The following is an 18,387-nucleotide window of genomic DNA, read 5'->3' on the forward strand; positions in this document are numbered from 1 at the left end:
ATTTCATTTTGTCTGTTTTTAAATTTCCCTTGTGATTTCTTCTTTGACCTTTTGTCTAATTAAGATTGTGTTATTTAATCTCCAAATTTGTGAATTTTCCAGTTTCCCTTCTGTTACTGATTTCCAGTGTCATTCCATGTGGTTGAAGAAAATACTATGTGTGATTTCAGTCTTTTAAAACTTATTGAAATTTCTTTTGTGGTCTGACATATGGTCTATCCATGGTGAATGTTCATGTGCATTTGAGAAGAATATGTTGTATTCTGTTGTTGAATGGAGTGAATGTTCTATGTATCTGTTTGTTAAGTCTAAAATTATTTCTCCATTTCTGTCAATTTTTACCTCATATATTTTGGAGTTCTTAGGTGAGGGTTTGTTTATATTGTTATATCTTTTTGATGGATTGAACTTTTAATCAATTTTTAATGTCTTTCTTTTGGGTCTTGTAACAGTCTTTGATTTATAATTTATTTTGTCTCAGTAGAACCACCTAAGTTTATATTTGGGTTCTATTTATTAGGAATACTTATTTCCATACTTTAACTTTCAACCACTTATGTCTTTGAATCTAAAGTGGGATTCTAATAGACAACATATAAGGGTGAATCTTTTTTTTTTCATTTTGTTAATTGCCACCTTTTAGTTGGAGAGTAAGTTTTTATTAAAGTAATTACCAATAAGGAGAAATTTCTGCTATTTTCTATTTGTTTTCTGTATTTCATATCCCTTTGTTTCTCAGTTCCTCCATTACTGCCTTCTTTTGTTTTTAGATTTTTATAGTATCATTTTAATTTCTTTCTCATTACCTTTTCTGCATTTTTTAGTTATGTTTTTAGTGGTTATATTGAGGGTTACAATTAATAATACAAATTAATGAAAATACAATTAATATCTTAATTTTATAACAACCTCGTTTGATTAATATCCATAGTTTTTATAGTGTATGAAGAATATGCTCCTATGTGAACCATCCTTCCCCCTTTATGTTGTTATTGTGATACATTACATCATTAGGCATTTTTGTGCCCATTTTGTTTATATATAAGGTGCCCTTAGTTTATACATATTGTGTCCAGTAGCATTGCTTTATAATTATTTTATCTATTTTTTTTTGAGTCATATAGGAAAAATGAGGAATTACACACCAAAAATATAATACTTTTGGCTTTTATGTTTACTTCTTTTTTTTTTAATGTGGTGCTGAGGATTGAACACAGTGCCTCGTGTGTTAGTGTTCTACCACTGAGCTACAACCCCAGCCCTATGTTTACTTCTTTAGTTACCTTTTACCAGTGTTTTTATTTTAGCATGTGACTTAGAGTTACTGTCTAATGCCATCATCATCTCTAGTAGGCAGATCTGCTAATAATGAAATCAACTTTTGTTTGTTAATGTCCTTAAATAACAACATTTAAAGAAAAAAGTGAGAAAATTTTTCATTTTTTTTCTCACTTTTTCTTTAAATATTTTTATTTTCTTTAAAAGTTATTTTTTAAAAAAAATTTTTGAAGTAATTTTCATTGAAACAGTAGTATACTCAGTGGCTCAGGAGGCTGAGACAGGAGAATCATGAGTTCAAAAGAATACACAAGGAAAAGGTCTCCCTCCCACCTCAGACCCTGGATCTTCTGATCCTCTGCAGAAACAATCACTTTTATCTACCTCCTAGATGACTTTCCACACAATGCAAGCTTTTTAAAAACCTTTTTATTGATATATAAGATCCATTCCAAATATATTTGATTACAAAATAAATCATGTTCATTGTAAAACATTTCAAACTATACCAAAATTTATAAAGAGAATTCCTACCCCATCTCTTCCCCAGAGAAAACCACGATTAACAATAAGAGATCTGGAAACCTTGTCATTCTTGAAGTTAGAAACCTTAGATACTTGATGAATTCCTTCCACTCTTCCTTCCTCTTTCCGGTAACTCTATCTTCCACTTTGCATATAAGAGTCCTAACAGGTAAGTGGTAGAATCCCCATTTTGCCACTAAGGAATTTGAAGCTCAAAGAGGAAGTGGGCTGTTCACCGTTACAGGGAGAGCCAGAAATGTGTGTGAACTAAGTCTTGGATTCTTTCTCCCCTGTTCCTTTGCCTGGTTCCTATTCAGAATCTTCACGGTTTAATTGCTATGTGTCAAATGAAGTAGCAGATAAATTCTCTTATTAGGGGCTCATTTTTTAGGAAAGAGAGGACTTGGTCCTCTTAGAGCTGTGACTGAACATCTTTTTTGTTGCTTAAGCCCTGACCATAGGTGGGAATGTTGACAGAACTGGTTGCATAGAGCCTGACTTGGTCAGTAGGAAGGGAGCTAGGATTGGAATGAGACCTTGCCTACTGAGGAATAGTCAAGCCCAGGCGGAAAATGTCCAGGCGATGGAAGGCATTGTATTATTATCTAATTATCCAATCCAAGAAGATTCATATAGTTCAACCACATGGTGGAATCCACTAAATTGCCAGAAGGAATTCCTAACATTCTTCAAACATCTTTGATCAAGTATACCAGTATATCTTTGCACATACTCTGCTTAGAATGCCTTTCCTATCATACCTGCTCAACGTATTTATCCTTTACAATCAAATTACAATGTCATCTCCTCTATGAAGCCAACCACTGTCTGTATAGAATTTACCACACTGTTTATATGAAATACTTGTTTACTCACCTGCCTCCCATAAGAGTGTATGAACTGACCTCTTTTTGTGAATCATAGTTTTGCTGCATATAGAATTCTTTATATATAGGTCAGTTTTGTTTCTTTGTTTTTCATTTCTTGGCATATTTCATCCCACTACTTCCTGGAACCCCTGGTTTCTCATGAGAAATTAGCAAATGATCTTATTAAGGATTCTTTTGTGTGATCAGTCACATCCCTCTTGTTTCTATCAAGATTCTCTCTTTGTGTTTACTTTTGTCCCTTTGTCTTTATTGTGTCTAGTTGTGGATCACCTTGAGTTTGTCCTGACAAGAGATCCTTGAGCTTCTTGAAAATGTGTAGATTGAGGTCTTACATTAAATCTAGGGAAGTTTGGGGTCATTATTTCTTCAAATATTCTGCCTGCTCCTCTCTCCTATTCTTGGACTTCCATTAAGTATATGTTCCAGTAAGCATACTGTGATAATGTCTCACCATGTCTTAAGTTCTGTACATTTTTCTTTTTGCTCACCAGGCTAAATAATCTCTATAAACTTATCAAATGTGCTATTGAATGCCTCTAGTACATTTTCCATTTCAAATATTTTACTTTTTCAGCTTTGGAATTTCTGTTTGTTTCCTTTCTGTCATTTCTGTCTCTTATTGGTATTCTCTGAGACATTTTTAATTAAGACAGTTTTTGTCAAGTTTTTATGTTTCTGAGGAGCTATAGATCTCTCCCAACCAGAGCTCCTGGCTCTGCCATTTTTTAATGTCCCTTATTATTGAGTTTTGACATTTTTTTCCAAAAATATATATACAAGTCCTTTTTCAGATTATGATTTGCAGATACTTTCAGTCTGAAGCTTGTCTCATTCTCTTAACACTGTTCCTTGATAAGCAAAAGATACTAATATTTAAGTGTCTGTTCAATCTTTTGTCCATTTTATTTCTTAATTGTGATGTCTTTTTATTGAGTTGTATTATTATCATTTTTTGCAAATGTTTTCTTCCCAAGTGTCTTGCTTTTGTATTTTCATGCCAGTATCTTTTGATACGGAAATTTTAATTTTGACATTTAGTTCATCAATTTTATTATTATTTTATTATTTTTATGGTTCACAGTATGTCTATCTTACATAAGGAATCATTGCCAAACACGGGATCATAAAGATATTTCTCTTTTTCTTTTTTTAGAATTTGTGTGTGTGTGTGTGTGTTTCATTTTTGAATTACATTCAGTATGTAGAATCAGTGTTTATTTTTCCTCCAAATATTTAATTATTCCAGTACTATTTATTGAATAAACTCTGATTTCCACAATTGAATTATTGTGATATCTGTGTTGGAAAGTAATTGTCTGGATCTATTTCTGGCCTTTTTAATTATGTTCTATTATAATCTGCCTGTATAATCTTGTCTTGATTGATATAACTCTTTTGGAAGTCATGGACCATAGTACAAGACCTCTGACTTTGACCTTTCCATATATATTTTTTGCAAACTTAACACCAAAAAAATAAATAACCCAGTCAATAAATGGAAAAAGAAACTGAACAGACACTTCACAGAAAAGAAATACAGTTAACAAATATATGAAAAAATGTTCAACATCTCTAGCAATTAGAGAAATGTGAATTAAAACTACACTGATATTTCATCTCACTCCAGTAAGAATGGCAGTTATCAAGAATACAGGTAACAAATGTTGGCAAGAGTGTGGGGAAAAGGGTATGCTCATACATTGCTGGTGAGATTGCAAATTGGTGCAACCACAATGGAAAGCAGTATGAGGATTCCTCAGAAAACTTGGAATTGCACCACTATTTGACCCAGTTATCCCACTCCTCAGTTTATACCCAAAGGACCTAAAATCACCATGCTACAGTGACACAGCCACATCAATGTTTATAGCAGCTCAATTCCTTATATTTAAACTATGGAACCAAGCTAGGTGGCATTTAACAGATGACTGGATAAAGAAAATGTGGTATATATACACAATGGAATATTACTCAGCTATAAAGAAGAATGAAATTATGGCATTTGCTGGTAAATGAATGGAACTGGAGAATATCATGCTAAGTGAAATAAGCTAGTCCCAGAAAACCAAGGCCAAATGTTCTCTCTGATATGTGGATGCTAATGCTTAACAAGGTGTAGGGTAGGGTAGGGAAGGGAATGGGGGTGGGAATAGGAAAGACAAAAGAATGAGTCAGACATAACTTTCCTATGTTTATATATCAGTGTAACTCCATACAATTTACAACCACAAGAATGGGAAGTTATACTCCATGTATGTATAATATGTCAAAACACATTCTACTGTCATGTATAACTAAAAAGAACAAATAAAAATTTTTTAAAAACATTTTTTGCTTTAGGTACATTTTATGTACTTTACATAAAGTAATTAAGTTGAACCTTTCTAATTAATGATTTAAATCAGATCATTCCTTTAGGAATGTTTATTTTTAAAATGCTAAATTAAAAAGTCAAATAATTCTTTCATCAAACATGTGACTCTACCGTATTGTGGGTTTTTTGTGGCTTTTTTTTTTTTTTATGCTCATATAACCTTCATTTCAGCTTTACTATTATCAGTTGGATTAGAACTTTAGGAAATGTTGAATGGGCAAGATCTGATGTTTGTTTATTCAAATGATTACTACCAGGTAGAAGAGAGTGAATTTGACATCAGATGCCCCTTGAAATGAATCTCCAGTTGTTAGGCTGCAATCATTTGAACACTTGACTGGGGCGAAAGGTTTGCTTCTAAGATGTCCCTCATTCATCTTATGTTGAGGAGGTCTCTGTTTCTTCCTAATGGGCCTTCCTAATTGGGCCTTCTTCCTAAATGGAACATTTTGAAAGCTCTGTGACAACTGCAGCTAGCTTCCTTCACAGGTTATGATTCATGATTCATAGAGCAAGGAGGAAGTCACAATGCCGTTTATGACATATCACACATCGTCATTTGTGCCATAGACTTTGGTGGAAGAATTTACCAAGCACCAAGTGCATTCACAATCAAGGCAAGGGATATCAGGCTTTACCTACTGAAGGCAGTATCAATCTATATCACTGACCAAGTAGAGGTAAGCAATGGAAGACATGGAATACCTTTTGACAGTGACTTCCCAGAACTTCATTAAAATGTTCTAGGAAGAGTGAAAATTTGACTTCAGGTACCCCACGAAATTACTCTTGGGTTGTGAGACTGCAGTCATTTGAAGGCTTGATTTTCCAAGGAAAATAATTTTGACATTGTTTTTAAGACCAAGACTATTACTAGCACTTGGACTGTTATTGAGATATATACTTCTGTACCATTGCTGTACTCATTCCACTTAGGAAGTCTAAAATTCATGTGTCTGAAAGAAAGCACCTAAAACAAATTATAAAATTCAACTTTTTTGCTGAAGTTTTGTTTTGGAAATTTTTAAAATAAAGTGATTCTCAATTAGGACTTAGAAAAAAGTCCTGTTTATTTCAGATGCTGGGAATTGGGAAGAAGGCTCATGTGAACTGGTCAAAAGTATGAATTAGAGAATGTCTTTAGAAAATCCAACTTTTGACTAATTTAATTTTGTTATAATTTCAAACTAGGAGAAAATCTTAAGAATAGTATAAAGAACTCCTATATACTCTTTCTCTGGATTCACCAATTATTTTCTGCCATTTGCTTTATTATCTTGCCTGAGCCAAATCAACTTAAAACCATATGGGTAAACCTATAGTTGATAAAATTAGGTTTACTGACTCTTGGAGTGAAATTACAGACCAGAGGAGCCATAGGGCTTTTCACAAAAAAATGGGGAGAAAAAGCATTCTTACAGGGTTTTGGAGCATTAACATTTAGGTGAAATATAAATGAAGCAGAGGGCTGGGGTTGTGGCTAAATGGTAGAGCCTAGTATGTGTGAGGCACTGGTTCAATCCTCAGCACCACATTAAATAAACAAACAAATAAATAATTAAAGATGTTGCTCCCATTTGCAACTAAAAAAAAAAAAATAAAAATAAAAAGAATATGTAAGTGCAGCGCCATATAAAAATAAATAAATAAAATAAAGGTATTACACCCAATTACAACTTTAAAAAAATTTTTGAAAATATGTAAATGAAGCAGTGTTTTGATAGGCTCAGAGCAAGCCAGGGCTGTGTTTAAAGGAGTCAGCATCAGCTGTGGACTACAGAGTGGACCCAGAGTCTTGTCTCCTCGAAATGTATAAAATGATGTGTTCCAAAAGCCCTGATCTAAAATTCTGTACATCTGTTGGAAAGCAAGATTTCTTCTCTGCATCAAAGTTGCTTAGGGTTTCCCAACAAAAAATATTTCAGAAAATTTCCTTATTTTCCATTCCAGTAATTTTCCTACCTACAAGCATTGTTCTGATATTTTTCATAATGGCATTGCTTTGCCTGTCTTAGAACTTCATATGAATGAAATCAAATGTATTTAAATAGTGTATAGTTTCATTTACTCAGCATAATGGCTGTGAAATTCATCTGATGCATCTTTTCATTGCTGAGTAGTAGATTGTGATCCTCAATAACTTGACCAGTTAGGGCAATCTGTAGTCATTGTATGAGCATGTACAAACACCAGAAGTACCATCTATAGAAAATCATTAGTGCATGTCAAAATATAAATGTATATATATATATATATATATATATATATATATATATCCATCCAGAAAACAAAGGATTACTTCTTTAACCCTTCTTTAACAATTGTGGATTTTCTTAAGAAATAGCAATCTTGGTAACATAGAAGTTGAATTTTTAAAAGGAAAAAACAAAATATTAGTCTTGGGATCAGTATGATTTGAAGAGTTGGACTATAACTGTTATGAAAGCACAAAAGCATTGTATAAGAAATTCATATTTAAATTCAGAACAGTTCTTATAGTCATTGTGAAATCTGAAGTCTAAATTGTAAGAGAATGATATCAGTTTATTTTCATGCATAGTAGTAGCACATTATCCTCTAGCCACTAGTTATGGGTTGGTCTATTTCTACTTTCTATAAATGACAGATGTTTATCTTTCTGTGCATTGATTTTGCAACTATAAAATGAGTTTTATTTACCTAGTAGCATTACAGTTTATTCTTTTTCATTTAAATTTCAAGAACTTTTGCATACCTTATTAAACTTGAATCTCATAATAAAATTTCAGTAAGCTGTTCATATGCCTCTGGTAAAGTCAAACTAATGTTATTAAGATGTCTTCTTCAGGCCTTTGATCTTTTAGGGAAAAGTTGTAGTTCAGTAATTGTAACTAGTTTTATTTGCTCAATAAAAGATAGTACAATTTCTTTAAGTATTTGAGCAGTTGAACACTACTATACTACAGAATGTAATGAGGCAGTCAGATGCTCAGAGCTCTATATTGAATACCTTGAATGCAATAACCACAAATATAAATTTAATAAAAGGATTGTTTTATATACTAATCAAATACAAATTGACGATGTGATTTTCTTTTTCAAAACAGTGAACAATTCTTGGTAAAATTTTGAACAGAAACAAATTTATATGAACATTACAGTCTACAAATGTTGATTTAGTCCTAATGGGGGAGGGGGTGGAGAAAGACTTGCTATTTATGTATAACAGAGGCTCTAGGTTATTCGAAAATCTAGACCATTTGTTGTAGAGACTTCTTGGTGTACTGGAAAATGTCCTGTAGTTCTGACCTCTTTCCACCAAATATCAATAATCATCATAAGTGTTTTGATAACTAAACATTCCCTCCAATTAAAAACAGTCTTCAGACTCTGTCATCCTTGCTGATAACTAGTGTTCTTGTTTGGGCTAAGGTGAAGAAACTAAGTAATATACTAGAGTAAGAAATGATTATGTGACTCATTCATAATCATAACTAAATTTAATTTAAATGATTAATTTGAGACTTCATAAATTAAGTTGGGTGTATGTTCTTATTTTTCCTAGTAAAATGAATGAAAATAAACCTGGTGACTCACAGACTCTTGGTAAGTAGCTATATTTAAAACATTTCCTTTACAGTAAATCTTTTTAGAATACTGCCCAATCAATAGGAATGATTTTTCTGATGCATGCATACTTTCTATGGCCATGTACTAAAGTATATTATTAAGAGTATTCATTTTCACAAACAAATCTATTAGAGAACAATTTTTTCACCAAATTTTATTTGTAGTCTGTATATGTTTTATATTTGTTATATATAGTGTCTGTTGGCTTACAACCATGAGAGATGAAGAATCTAAATTGTTACTCTATACTCTTCTGCCACTATTTCTCCCTCGTCCAGTTTTTTAGATTTTTAAAAATTCCCTCTAAAAATATCACACTTAAATTTCTCAACCATCAATTTTAGTGATTTTCTGTGGATTCTACCTTATTTGGAATAGGGAAATTGGTTCCTAAACTTCCCTGAACTCTCTTTTCTTTGCTTCTGCCTCCAGTCTTCTATCAACTATGCTAATAGTTGTGAAATTTTAATAATTTGTGTACTACCTTCATTCATTTGCCAAATGCAGATTCATCTGTACTTTTTCTTACTTGATTTTTCCCAAGATTAACTTTTTACTTATATGAATGCGTTTAAGGAAGAAGCTTTATTCTGTTATTATAATGGAAACCAGTATCATTTGCTATCATAGAGGATAATCTTAATTATGAATATGATAAAGTCAGAACAATTTTACTGAATTTTAAACATTGAAAAACCAGCAAGTACAAATACATGCAAAAGTGATTTTCTAATAAAAATACTTTCCTGAGCCAGGTGCAGTGGTGCACACCTGTAATCCCAGCAGCTAGGGAGACTGAGGCAGGAGGATTGCTAGTTCAAATTGAGCCTCAGCAACTTAGTGATGCCCTAAGAAACTCAGTGAGACCCTGTCTCTAAATAAAATACAAAAAAGGCCTGGGGATGTGGCAGTGGTTAAGTGCCCCTGAATTCAGTCCCTGCTACCAAAACAACAACAACAACAACAAAGCATGTCTGAAACCTACTCTATCCTGCATCCAAGGCCCTCCATACTGGGAGAAAGGAGACAAGAGAAATGGGAACAAAGGAAATCCACCATAGCAAATGCACCTTAACACAGGGTTTGTGAGAAGGACTGTGGTCCCTTCTATGGTCTCTGCTACTTTATGAGGACTCTTCTTTTTACATGGTCTCTGCTAATTCTGTGTATTTCTCTTCCTCTTAATGGCAGCCTGTACACTATAACTAAAAGTATAGCTATTAGGGATAGAAGAGTTAACTAGTGTGTAAAGTGTCTGATATGAACAAATGGTAGTTTGCTGGTGTTAATGTGAACAGGTTCTTTGTATGGAGAGGAAGGGAGCAAAGATGATGAGGGGCTCTAAGTTATGATATATTAAACTAGAATTAAAGAGGGCCATATAGTAAGGATATTTCACATTATGAAATATTAGCTGGTACTGTTTCTTTCAAGTGCTGGATCTATTTTATGAATAGCCTGTTAATAAAGTACTTTTCAATGCATACATTCTTTATTACACTTATTTATCAAGGTAAATAACACTAACTGCTGTAGTAGGTAAGCTCTGAAGTCTTAATGGTTTAACATAATAAAAGTTTATTACTTTGTCAGGTTATAGTCCAGTGTGAATTTAGTGAAGATGGAAGGTTATGCTTTGTTTTTAATTCAAACTCCATCTTGTATGGATCTGCTACCTTGAGATGTTCAGCCTCTTTCTTCTCTTTAGCTAGTGGTAGTCTACTTGTTTCATTGTAATAGTAATAGAATTTTAATAATTGTATAAGGTATACAAGATTAACATAAGACAGAAAGACTGGTAATTATAGTACTGACATTTATTCATTTCTTTCTGTGTGCCATACCCTTTTAATTATATTTATGTGCATTGTTCCTTTTTATCCTCATTAAGGACACACATAGTTTGAGATAAATACTATTGTTGTCCTTTTTTGATAGGATGTAGAGGCACTTAACCACTGAGCCACATCCCCAGTCCCAGTTTATATTTTTTATTTAGAGACAGGATCTCCTTGAGTTGCTTAGGGCCTAAGTTGCTGAACTCACAATCCTCCTGCTTCAGCCTACCAAGTTGCAGGAGTTATAGGCATGCGCCACCACACCTGACTGTTTTCCTCATTTTTAAGATGAGTAAATGAAGTCATAAAGTACTGTAGTGAAATGTGCCAAGCACAGAAAGTCAATATTTTGCATGATCTCACTTGGATGTGGAATATGAAGAAACAGAACTCAACACAGCAGAGTAGAAAGTTAGTTACCAGGGGCTGTGGTTAGTGGGTAACGTAGCAATTGGAAAGATGCTGGACAAATGATTCAAAATTTCAGTTAGGTTAATTTGACCTTCCTCTCCCCACTCTGATGCTGGGTATTGAACCTAGTACCCGACGAATGTTAATAAGAAAGTAGAGTTTAAGGGTTCTCACCACAAATACATGGTAAGTAAGTATGTTAACTCTAATGTATGTGATGATTAGCCATTCCACAATATATATATTTTGAAACATCATGTTGTATACTATATATAATGGTGGTGGGGTGGGGGTGGAGCAGGGTGTGTGAAACCAAGTCTTAATTTAGATCTCTCTGACTTTCCAAGTTTTCTTTGTGTGTGTGTGTGTGTGTGTGTGTCTCTCTCTCTCTCTGTGTATATATACATATATATGTGTATATATATATATATATATATATATATATATATATATATATATATATACACACATTATTTGAACTATTTTGAAGGGTACATTTTATTTTATTTTGGGTACTGGGGATTGAACCAAGGGGCAGTCAAGCACTGAGCCACATCCCCAGCCCTTTTTTTTTTTTTTTTTTTGTATTTTATTTAGAGACAGTGTCTCACTGAGTTTCTTCTGACCTCACTAAGTTGCTGAGGCTTGCTTTGAACTCAAGATCCTCCTGCCTCAGCTTCCCAAGCCGCTGGGATTACAAGCTGTGCACCACCACACCCAGCCAAAGGGTACATTTTAGTTTGTTCACAAGGCTGTGAAACCATCACCATGATCTAGATCACCTACAAAGGAGACTACTCATTTTCCCTGACTGCAACACTAATCTGCTTTTTCTCTAGATTTACCTATTCTGTATAATGTAACCCATTATGTAGATGAAATCATATGTCTTTTTATGCATGATTTCTTTTGCTTAATGTCATTTATTAGCTTATCTGTGATGTTACATATATCAAAACCTCTTTGCTTTTAATTGCAAAATAATATTCTATTGTATGGAAATAGTATAGTTAAGGTTTGTTTCTACTTTGGCTATTGTGAAAAGTACTGCTGTGTACATTAGTGCACAAGTATTCACTTGAACATCTGTGTTCAGTTCTTGGCTTGTATACCCAGGAATGGAATTGCTGGGTCATGTGGTACCTTTCTGCCATTATGATTTTAGCTTTCTTTAGGTGTGTTAGGTGTGTTATTTTATTGTGGTTTTGTCTGTTGACTGCCTAGTGATATAAAGCATCTTTAAGGTGTTTAGTGATTATTTGTGTATCTTCTTTGGAGAAATAGGGATGAGATCCTTTGCCCATTTTTAAATTGGGTTGTTTGTGTTTTTGTTATTGGGTTGTAAGAGTTTCTTACGCATTCTGGATACAAAATCCCTTAACAAATGTTTCCCAAATATGTTCTCCCATTTTATAGAGTGATTTTTCACTCTCTTGATAAGAGCACAGAAATTTAAATTTTGATGAAGTCTAATTTATCTAGGCTTTTGTTACTTCTGCTTTTCATGTCATGTGAATTATGAGGAACTATTGCCAAATCCAAGGTCATGAAAATTTACCCCTATCTTTTCTAAGAGTTTTATATTTCTGGCCCTTATGTTTAGGTCCTTGGTCTATAGTGAAATCAATTTTTAGATATGGCATAAGGTGGGGGTTCAACTTTATTATTTTACATATGGCTGTGCAATTGTTTTAGCATCATTTACTGAAGAAATTTCTTTCCCCTTTAAACTTTGATAACCTTATCACAAATAAATTGTTCATAAATGTTAAGAGTTTATTTCTGGATTCTTTTGTACTGATTTACTATCTCTATTCTACACTGATTTGATCACTGGTTTTGTGGTAAATTTTTACTCTTTTCTCTATGTCAGTCTAGCTAAAAATTATGGGGTTTGTTGATCTTTTCAAAGAACTAGCTTTTATATTTATTGATTCTATTGTTTTTCTGTTCCCTATTTTGTTTATATCTGTTTTGATCCTTTTTCTTTCTTGCTTTCGCTAGTTTTGGATTTAGTTACTCCTCTTTTTCTAGTTCTTAAAGGTATAAAATTAATTAGGTTACAATTTGAGAGCTTGCATTTTTTCATATAGGCTTGTATGAACCTAAAGATCAACCAAAGGTAAAAGTTTAGGGTTTCTGATGTCTTTTTGAAATTATATACCTCCATTGGTATGCACACGCATTCTCCTGTATATATAGGAATTTTTAAAAATCTCTTATTTAACCCATGTTTACTTTTTTTTTTTCTAGTCTCTCTCTTTTTTTTTTTCCCTAGACATTTTGGTCTGTCAGCTACTTTAGAGCTATTATCTTCTGTCCTTGGCTATTGCAGCTAGCATTTTTGTTTTAACCTTATAAAAGTTCTGAGGTAGGCAAAAACAAAAATAAGTATCTGAGCCCATCCCTCAGGGAGCTGCCATATAGTTCAAAACACATAAATCACATACATTTTGGAACAAGGTTCAGTAGGTATTGGAGGGGTTGGGTTTGTGGCTCAGCAGTAGAGCACTCGCCTAGCATGTGCGAGGCCCTAGGTTCAATCCTCAGCATCACATAAAAATAAATAAAGGTATTGTGTCCAACAACAACAACAAAAATAAAAAAATATTTAAAATAAAAAGAATTTAACACATTAACTGAGAGAAACACCAATTCCATGAATCATTTTGAAATTTTAAAATATATTTTGTCTGTTTACTTTTTTTATTATTAGCTTGTGTTTTCTGTCGAAAAAATGATGACTGTCCTAATAAATATGGAGAAAAGAAAACAAATGAGAAGTGGAATCTCACTGTACATTACTATTGTTTGGTGAGTACAATTTATAATTAAATTCTATAAATTTTGTGAGAATTAGATTCTGACACTGATTTCTGAGAACTGGACAAATTGTTTCTATGTGTTAAGATGGTACTCTTTAATATATCAAATTCTACGGCTCTGAAATTACATTGTATATATAAAGATCTATCATTACCTGTTTGTCTAACTGGGAGGGGAAAAAAAGGAAAAAATGATTAGGTCTGTAAAGGAAGGGTTCTTTTTATCATTTATTTCCTTACTTACTAGTAACAAGTCTCAAAAGAGGGTTCAGGGAGTAGAAGGAAAAGTTCTGGCTAAAGGTATAACATAAGTGGAAAAGGAAACAGGTTAATGTATAATAGATCACTCAGAAGAAAGTAAAACTGATCTGTTTCCTCTTCTCTCTGCCAACTTCTCATCACACTGAATCTCTTCCTTAAGGTAGTGGTGCCATTAATACCTTAGCATGCCAAGGTTGTATTTGTACATATCTTAGAATTTGATAAATAGGTAAGTTATCTATCATGATTTAACAAATTATTCTGAAATTTAGCAGATTAAACCAATATTTTTCCCCAAACATTTATTATCACAATTTCTGAGGGTCAGGAATCTGAAATCTGCCAAGTTGGATAGTTCTGACTCACAGTCTCTCATGAGATACTTATCATCCTGTCAGCCAAGTTGCATCTGAAGATTTCACTAGGCTAGAGTGGCTACCTACAGAGGCTCATGTGCCTATGACCACAGTTCCTTCTAGCTGTTGACAAGAGGCCCCAACTCCTTACCATCCTGTGCGTCTCAGTAGGGCTATTCACAGTATGTTATTTGGTTCCCCCCAAAACAAGGGATGAGAGACACAAACCAGATGGAATCATATTACCTAGTCTTCACAATCACCTGTCTCTATCCCTTTTGCTTTATTGTATTTGTTTGAAGTGATTATTAAGTCATAGCCTATACTCATAGGAACAGGAATTAAGCTCCATCTCTTGAAGGAAGGAGTATTAATAGATTTATGGACATATTTTTAAACACACCATCATCTGGGTTAAATTCTTTAACCCCTTCTTTGGAAAACCATCTAAAGTATCCCTTTGTGGTCCTCTAAATACTAAGGTTTTCTGTCTCAGGTACTCTGTCGGTTAAATATACTTGAACACTGGTCTAATCACCTTGTACAGTGTCTTCAGAGAACATGAAGTTGGCATTCTAAATATGTTCATATCTAGTTCTTAATATGTGTCACTTTTTTTCAGAACACTATATTGATGAAAACAAACTTACATTTTTTAGAACGTTATATTGATGAAAACAAACTTCTAACTATAAACTTGCTCTGCTGAAACATTTTTTAATTATTTAATTAAGTTGATAATATCAAAATTTATCTTAGAGTCTGTCTTATAAATGAATATAATACTTCAAAAGAAGTATTGACCCCAAGTTTAACCCTTTTAAGATTCTGTTTCATTATGAACAGGGAAAAATTGTAATGTTACAAGTGGAAATAGAATGTTAGAACCAAAAGAGACTTAGAGACATGTTTAAGGTAGCAACTTTAAATTCCTTGCCTAGAGGTTCCAGAAGGTTAGGCACAGAGCCTGGTTTGTAGGCCAGGATTTCATATTTCCAGTCCATGCTTTTTTTTTTTTTTTTTTTTTTTAATTCATGCTTCTTTAACATATTTAAACTGTGAAGTTAAAATGAGATTTTTAAAAAGAGAAACATTTGTTATCAATGATTGATTCAATAGGTTTCGCTACAACTATGCCTTTTATGATTCAGAATTCCAGTAGATGTAAAGTTAGCTTGAAATAGCACTGATAATCTGTATTGGCTCCATAGATTTCAATTTATTATTACATTTACAGTATTTTGTATTTATCACTCCTTTTTTCTAAAACTAAATTTTAGGTGTTCTTCCCCCCACACACACTTTCCTTCCCATCCACCTATATTCATACATTCCCTTCTTACCATCTTTTTTGTTGTTGTTGTTCCTGAAATACTTTTAGAGTTCAGTTTGGGTATATGAACTATTAATATAGTGTCTTCCAAATCAAAGGATGTGAATAGCTTCTTACTTTGGCCAGGAAAAATAGTTATTTTAAATATATATTTGAAATTTGAGTTATTTATGTCCATTTTTATTAGAATAAATTATAGATTTTAATCCAAATTAGTTTTTTGGAATTTATTTTCTCAATGAATATGTTCACAGTTGATGTCAAGTGGAATTTGGCAGAGAGGTAAAGAAGAAGAGGGAGTTTATGGTTTTCTAATAGAAGACATCAGGAAGGAAGTGAATAGAGCATCTAAACTGGTAAGTAAATTATTTTACTCATTACACTAGAAATTTATGACTTTTTAATCTGGGCATGGTGGCGCACCCTTCTAATCCAATGTACTCTGGAAGCTGAGACAGGAGGATTGCAAATAGGTCAGTCTTAACTTAGGGATGTCACTCAGCTGGACATCTTGGATTCAGTCAGCAATACCACTAAAAGGATATAAAGGGTGAGAGGGAAAAAAAAACTTAAAGACTTTAATTTTGTTTCAATGTATATTTTTGTTGACTATAGTAAATTTTAATAAACAATTGGTATTTTTGCAAATGAGAGTTTAACTGACCCTAAATAATTCGTATGACAATACTGATTTCTCTTTCTTATTCAACCTACCCATTATTTTACTCACTCTTAAATCAGCATATGACCATAGTTCTATCCCTGCTGATCTACCAACATTTAATTCTGAATCACGACAACCATTTATTTTTTTTATTTCTTATAGCTCAATTGCAGAGGTTGAAATGAGTGGAGGTTAAAATTTATACAACTATGAAATAATTTATGATCTCCATAACTCTTGTGACCCTGATATGACATTGTATGTTTATGTTCAGTGAGTGTCCCCTTCTATTCTCCAAGATAGGCTTTCTAAATTTTAACCCCTTGTCCATTAAATTATTTGTGAATCTTCTATATGATTGCTACCTTGCTATGTGCAAGGAAAGGGACTGTAGGTCTCCCTATGGTCTGAGTAGAAGTAATGATAGAGAATGAATGAGAAGATTGAAATTATAGGAGCTTAAACATCCTTTTGGAGAATACTATTCATCCCACTATAGAGGTATCTAATGCTTCTTCATTTTGGTTAGGACAGAGTAATTTTAGCTAGTATTTTACAAATTCAACTTTATTATTATTTTCCTATTCTTAGAATTTTTAAATTTTTATAATTTCCATTAAGATTTTATTGCAACTTTCATGTGTAACTATTATGTTTATAATATTTAACTCATTACACTATATACCATAAAAATTGTCAATACTTGCAAAGTCTTTTCTATCAATTTCTGAACTAGAAATTTATGACTTTAAGCCAGGCATGGTGGCAAATACCTGTAAGTTTAAAATGTCTTAGTAAGTAGGAAGGAAAGGGGACTTCTTCCTTATAGCAGTGAGTCTTTGATATCTTTAGATTATTTCAGAAAAATTTTTTAAATATACTATCATTACAACCATTATGATGAAAATAATTTTCAATCTCCCCATAGGAAATATTCACTAATACCTTGATCATATTATAGTACTCAAATTTTTTTTATATTGTGGCTCTGTTTTCATGTTTTCTTCTAGAAATGCTCTGTTTGTAAGAAAAATGGTGCTTCAATTGGATGTGTTGCACCTCGATGTAAAAGAAGTTATCATTTCCCATGTGGACTTCAGAGAGAATGTATTTTCCAGTTTACTGGCAACTTTGCGTGAGTTACTTAACTGTTAAACATGAAATGTGAATGTTAAAGAATAGTTGAAAATGAATATCACAATATAATTCGATTAAAATTACTTTGTAATTTTACATGTACATACTGTACATACTGAGTTTATATGTACATGCTGTATATGTTTGGGTGTATGAAAGATATTTATAAGCTATATCACCCTCTTATGGCATTATTTTTGTCTGCTAAGTCTTGAAAACAGCAGTGTTTAGAATGGGCCTGATGATTAATAGTCACCTGCAACTTTCAACTCTAGGAAATAATATTGAACTTCAGATTTATTTATATTCAGTAAAAATTTCTACCTTACATTTTTCTAGATTTTGATGTCACTGTTTAGAATTAGTAGTCCAACTTTGTTTCACAGGGCCATATATATTTCTCAAGAAGTAAATTGAAGGACTGGGCCTATAGCTCAGTGGTAGAGTGCTTGCCTAGCACATGTGAGGCCCTGGGTTTGATTCTCAGCACCACATAAAAGTAAATAAATGGAATAAAGGTGGTGTAGAAGATAATTCTTTTAAAAAGAAGAAGTAGTAAATTGAAGGCATATAAATTTTGTTGAGTCCAAAAAAATAAATATTGTGCCCTGGGATGCCCCTGAAAATATCTGCTTCTTGAATAACTTCAAATGTTAATATTTTATAAATTTTGGAATTAGGTATTTCTTTGTAAGTCTTCATATTTTGACCTATGTAATGGCTGTTACTATGTAAGAAAACAACAGTTTAGAAAATACAAGTGGAAATAAAGTAGATTAGTAATAGGTTATTATTATTTACATAATTCATATGATTAAAATATTTTAAGTGTAAGTTCCTGCCTCCTTTAATTGTATACAGTGTTGGGTTTAACAGTATGTATACT

The 18,387-nt window shown here is 32.7% G+C and overlaps 1 protein-coding gene across 1 annotated transcript in view; it reads left to right on the forward strand.

The window, feature by feature from the left end:
• The window catches only part of G2e3 (G2/M-phase specific E3 ubiquitin protein ligase), a 56,171-nt gene that overhangs the window by 9,968 nt on the left and 27,816 nt on the right, over nucleotides 1-18,387 (forward strand). The window contains exons 2-5 of the mRNA XM_076850131.2: nucleotides 8,612-8,652; nucleotides 13,642-13,739; nucleotides 15,955-16,056; nucleotides 17,375-17,499. Of these exons, the coding sequence (XP_076706246.1) occupies nucleotides 8,612-8,652; nucleotides 13,642-13,739; nucleotides 15,955-16,056; nucleotides 17,375-17,499 (366 nt within the window). The remainder of the gene's footprint in view (nucleotides 1-8,611; nucleotides 8,653-13,641; nucleotides 13,740-15,954; nucleotides 16,057-17,374; nucleotides 17,500-18,387) is intronic.

Source organism: Callospermophilus lateralis, chromosome 3 (assembly GCF_048772815.1).
Source record: "Callospermophilus lateralis isolate mCalLat2 chromosome 3, mCalLat2.hap1, whole genome shotgun sequence".
Classification (NCBI taxonomy): domain Eukaryota; kingdom Metazoa; phylum Chordata; class Mammalia; order Rodentia; family Sciuridae; genus Callospermophilus; species Callospermophilus lateralis.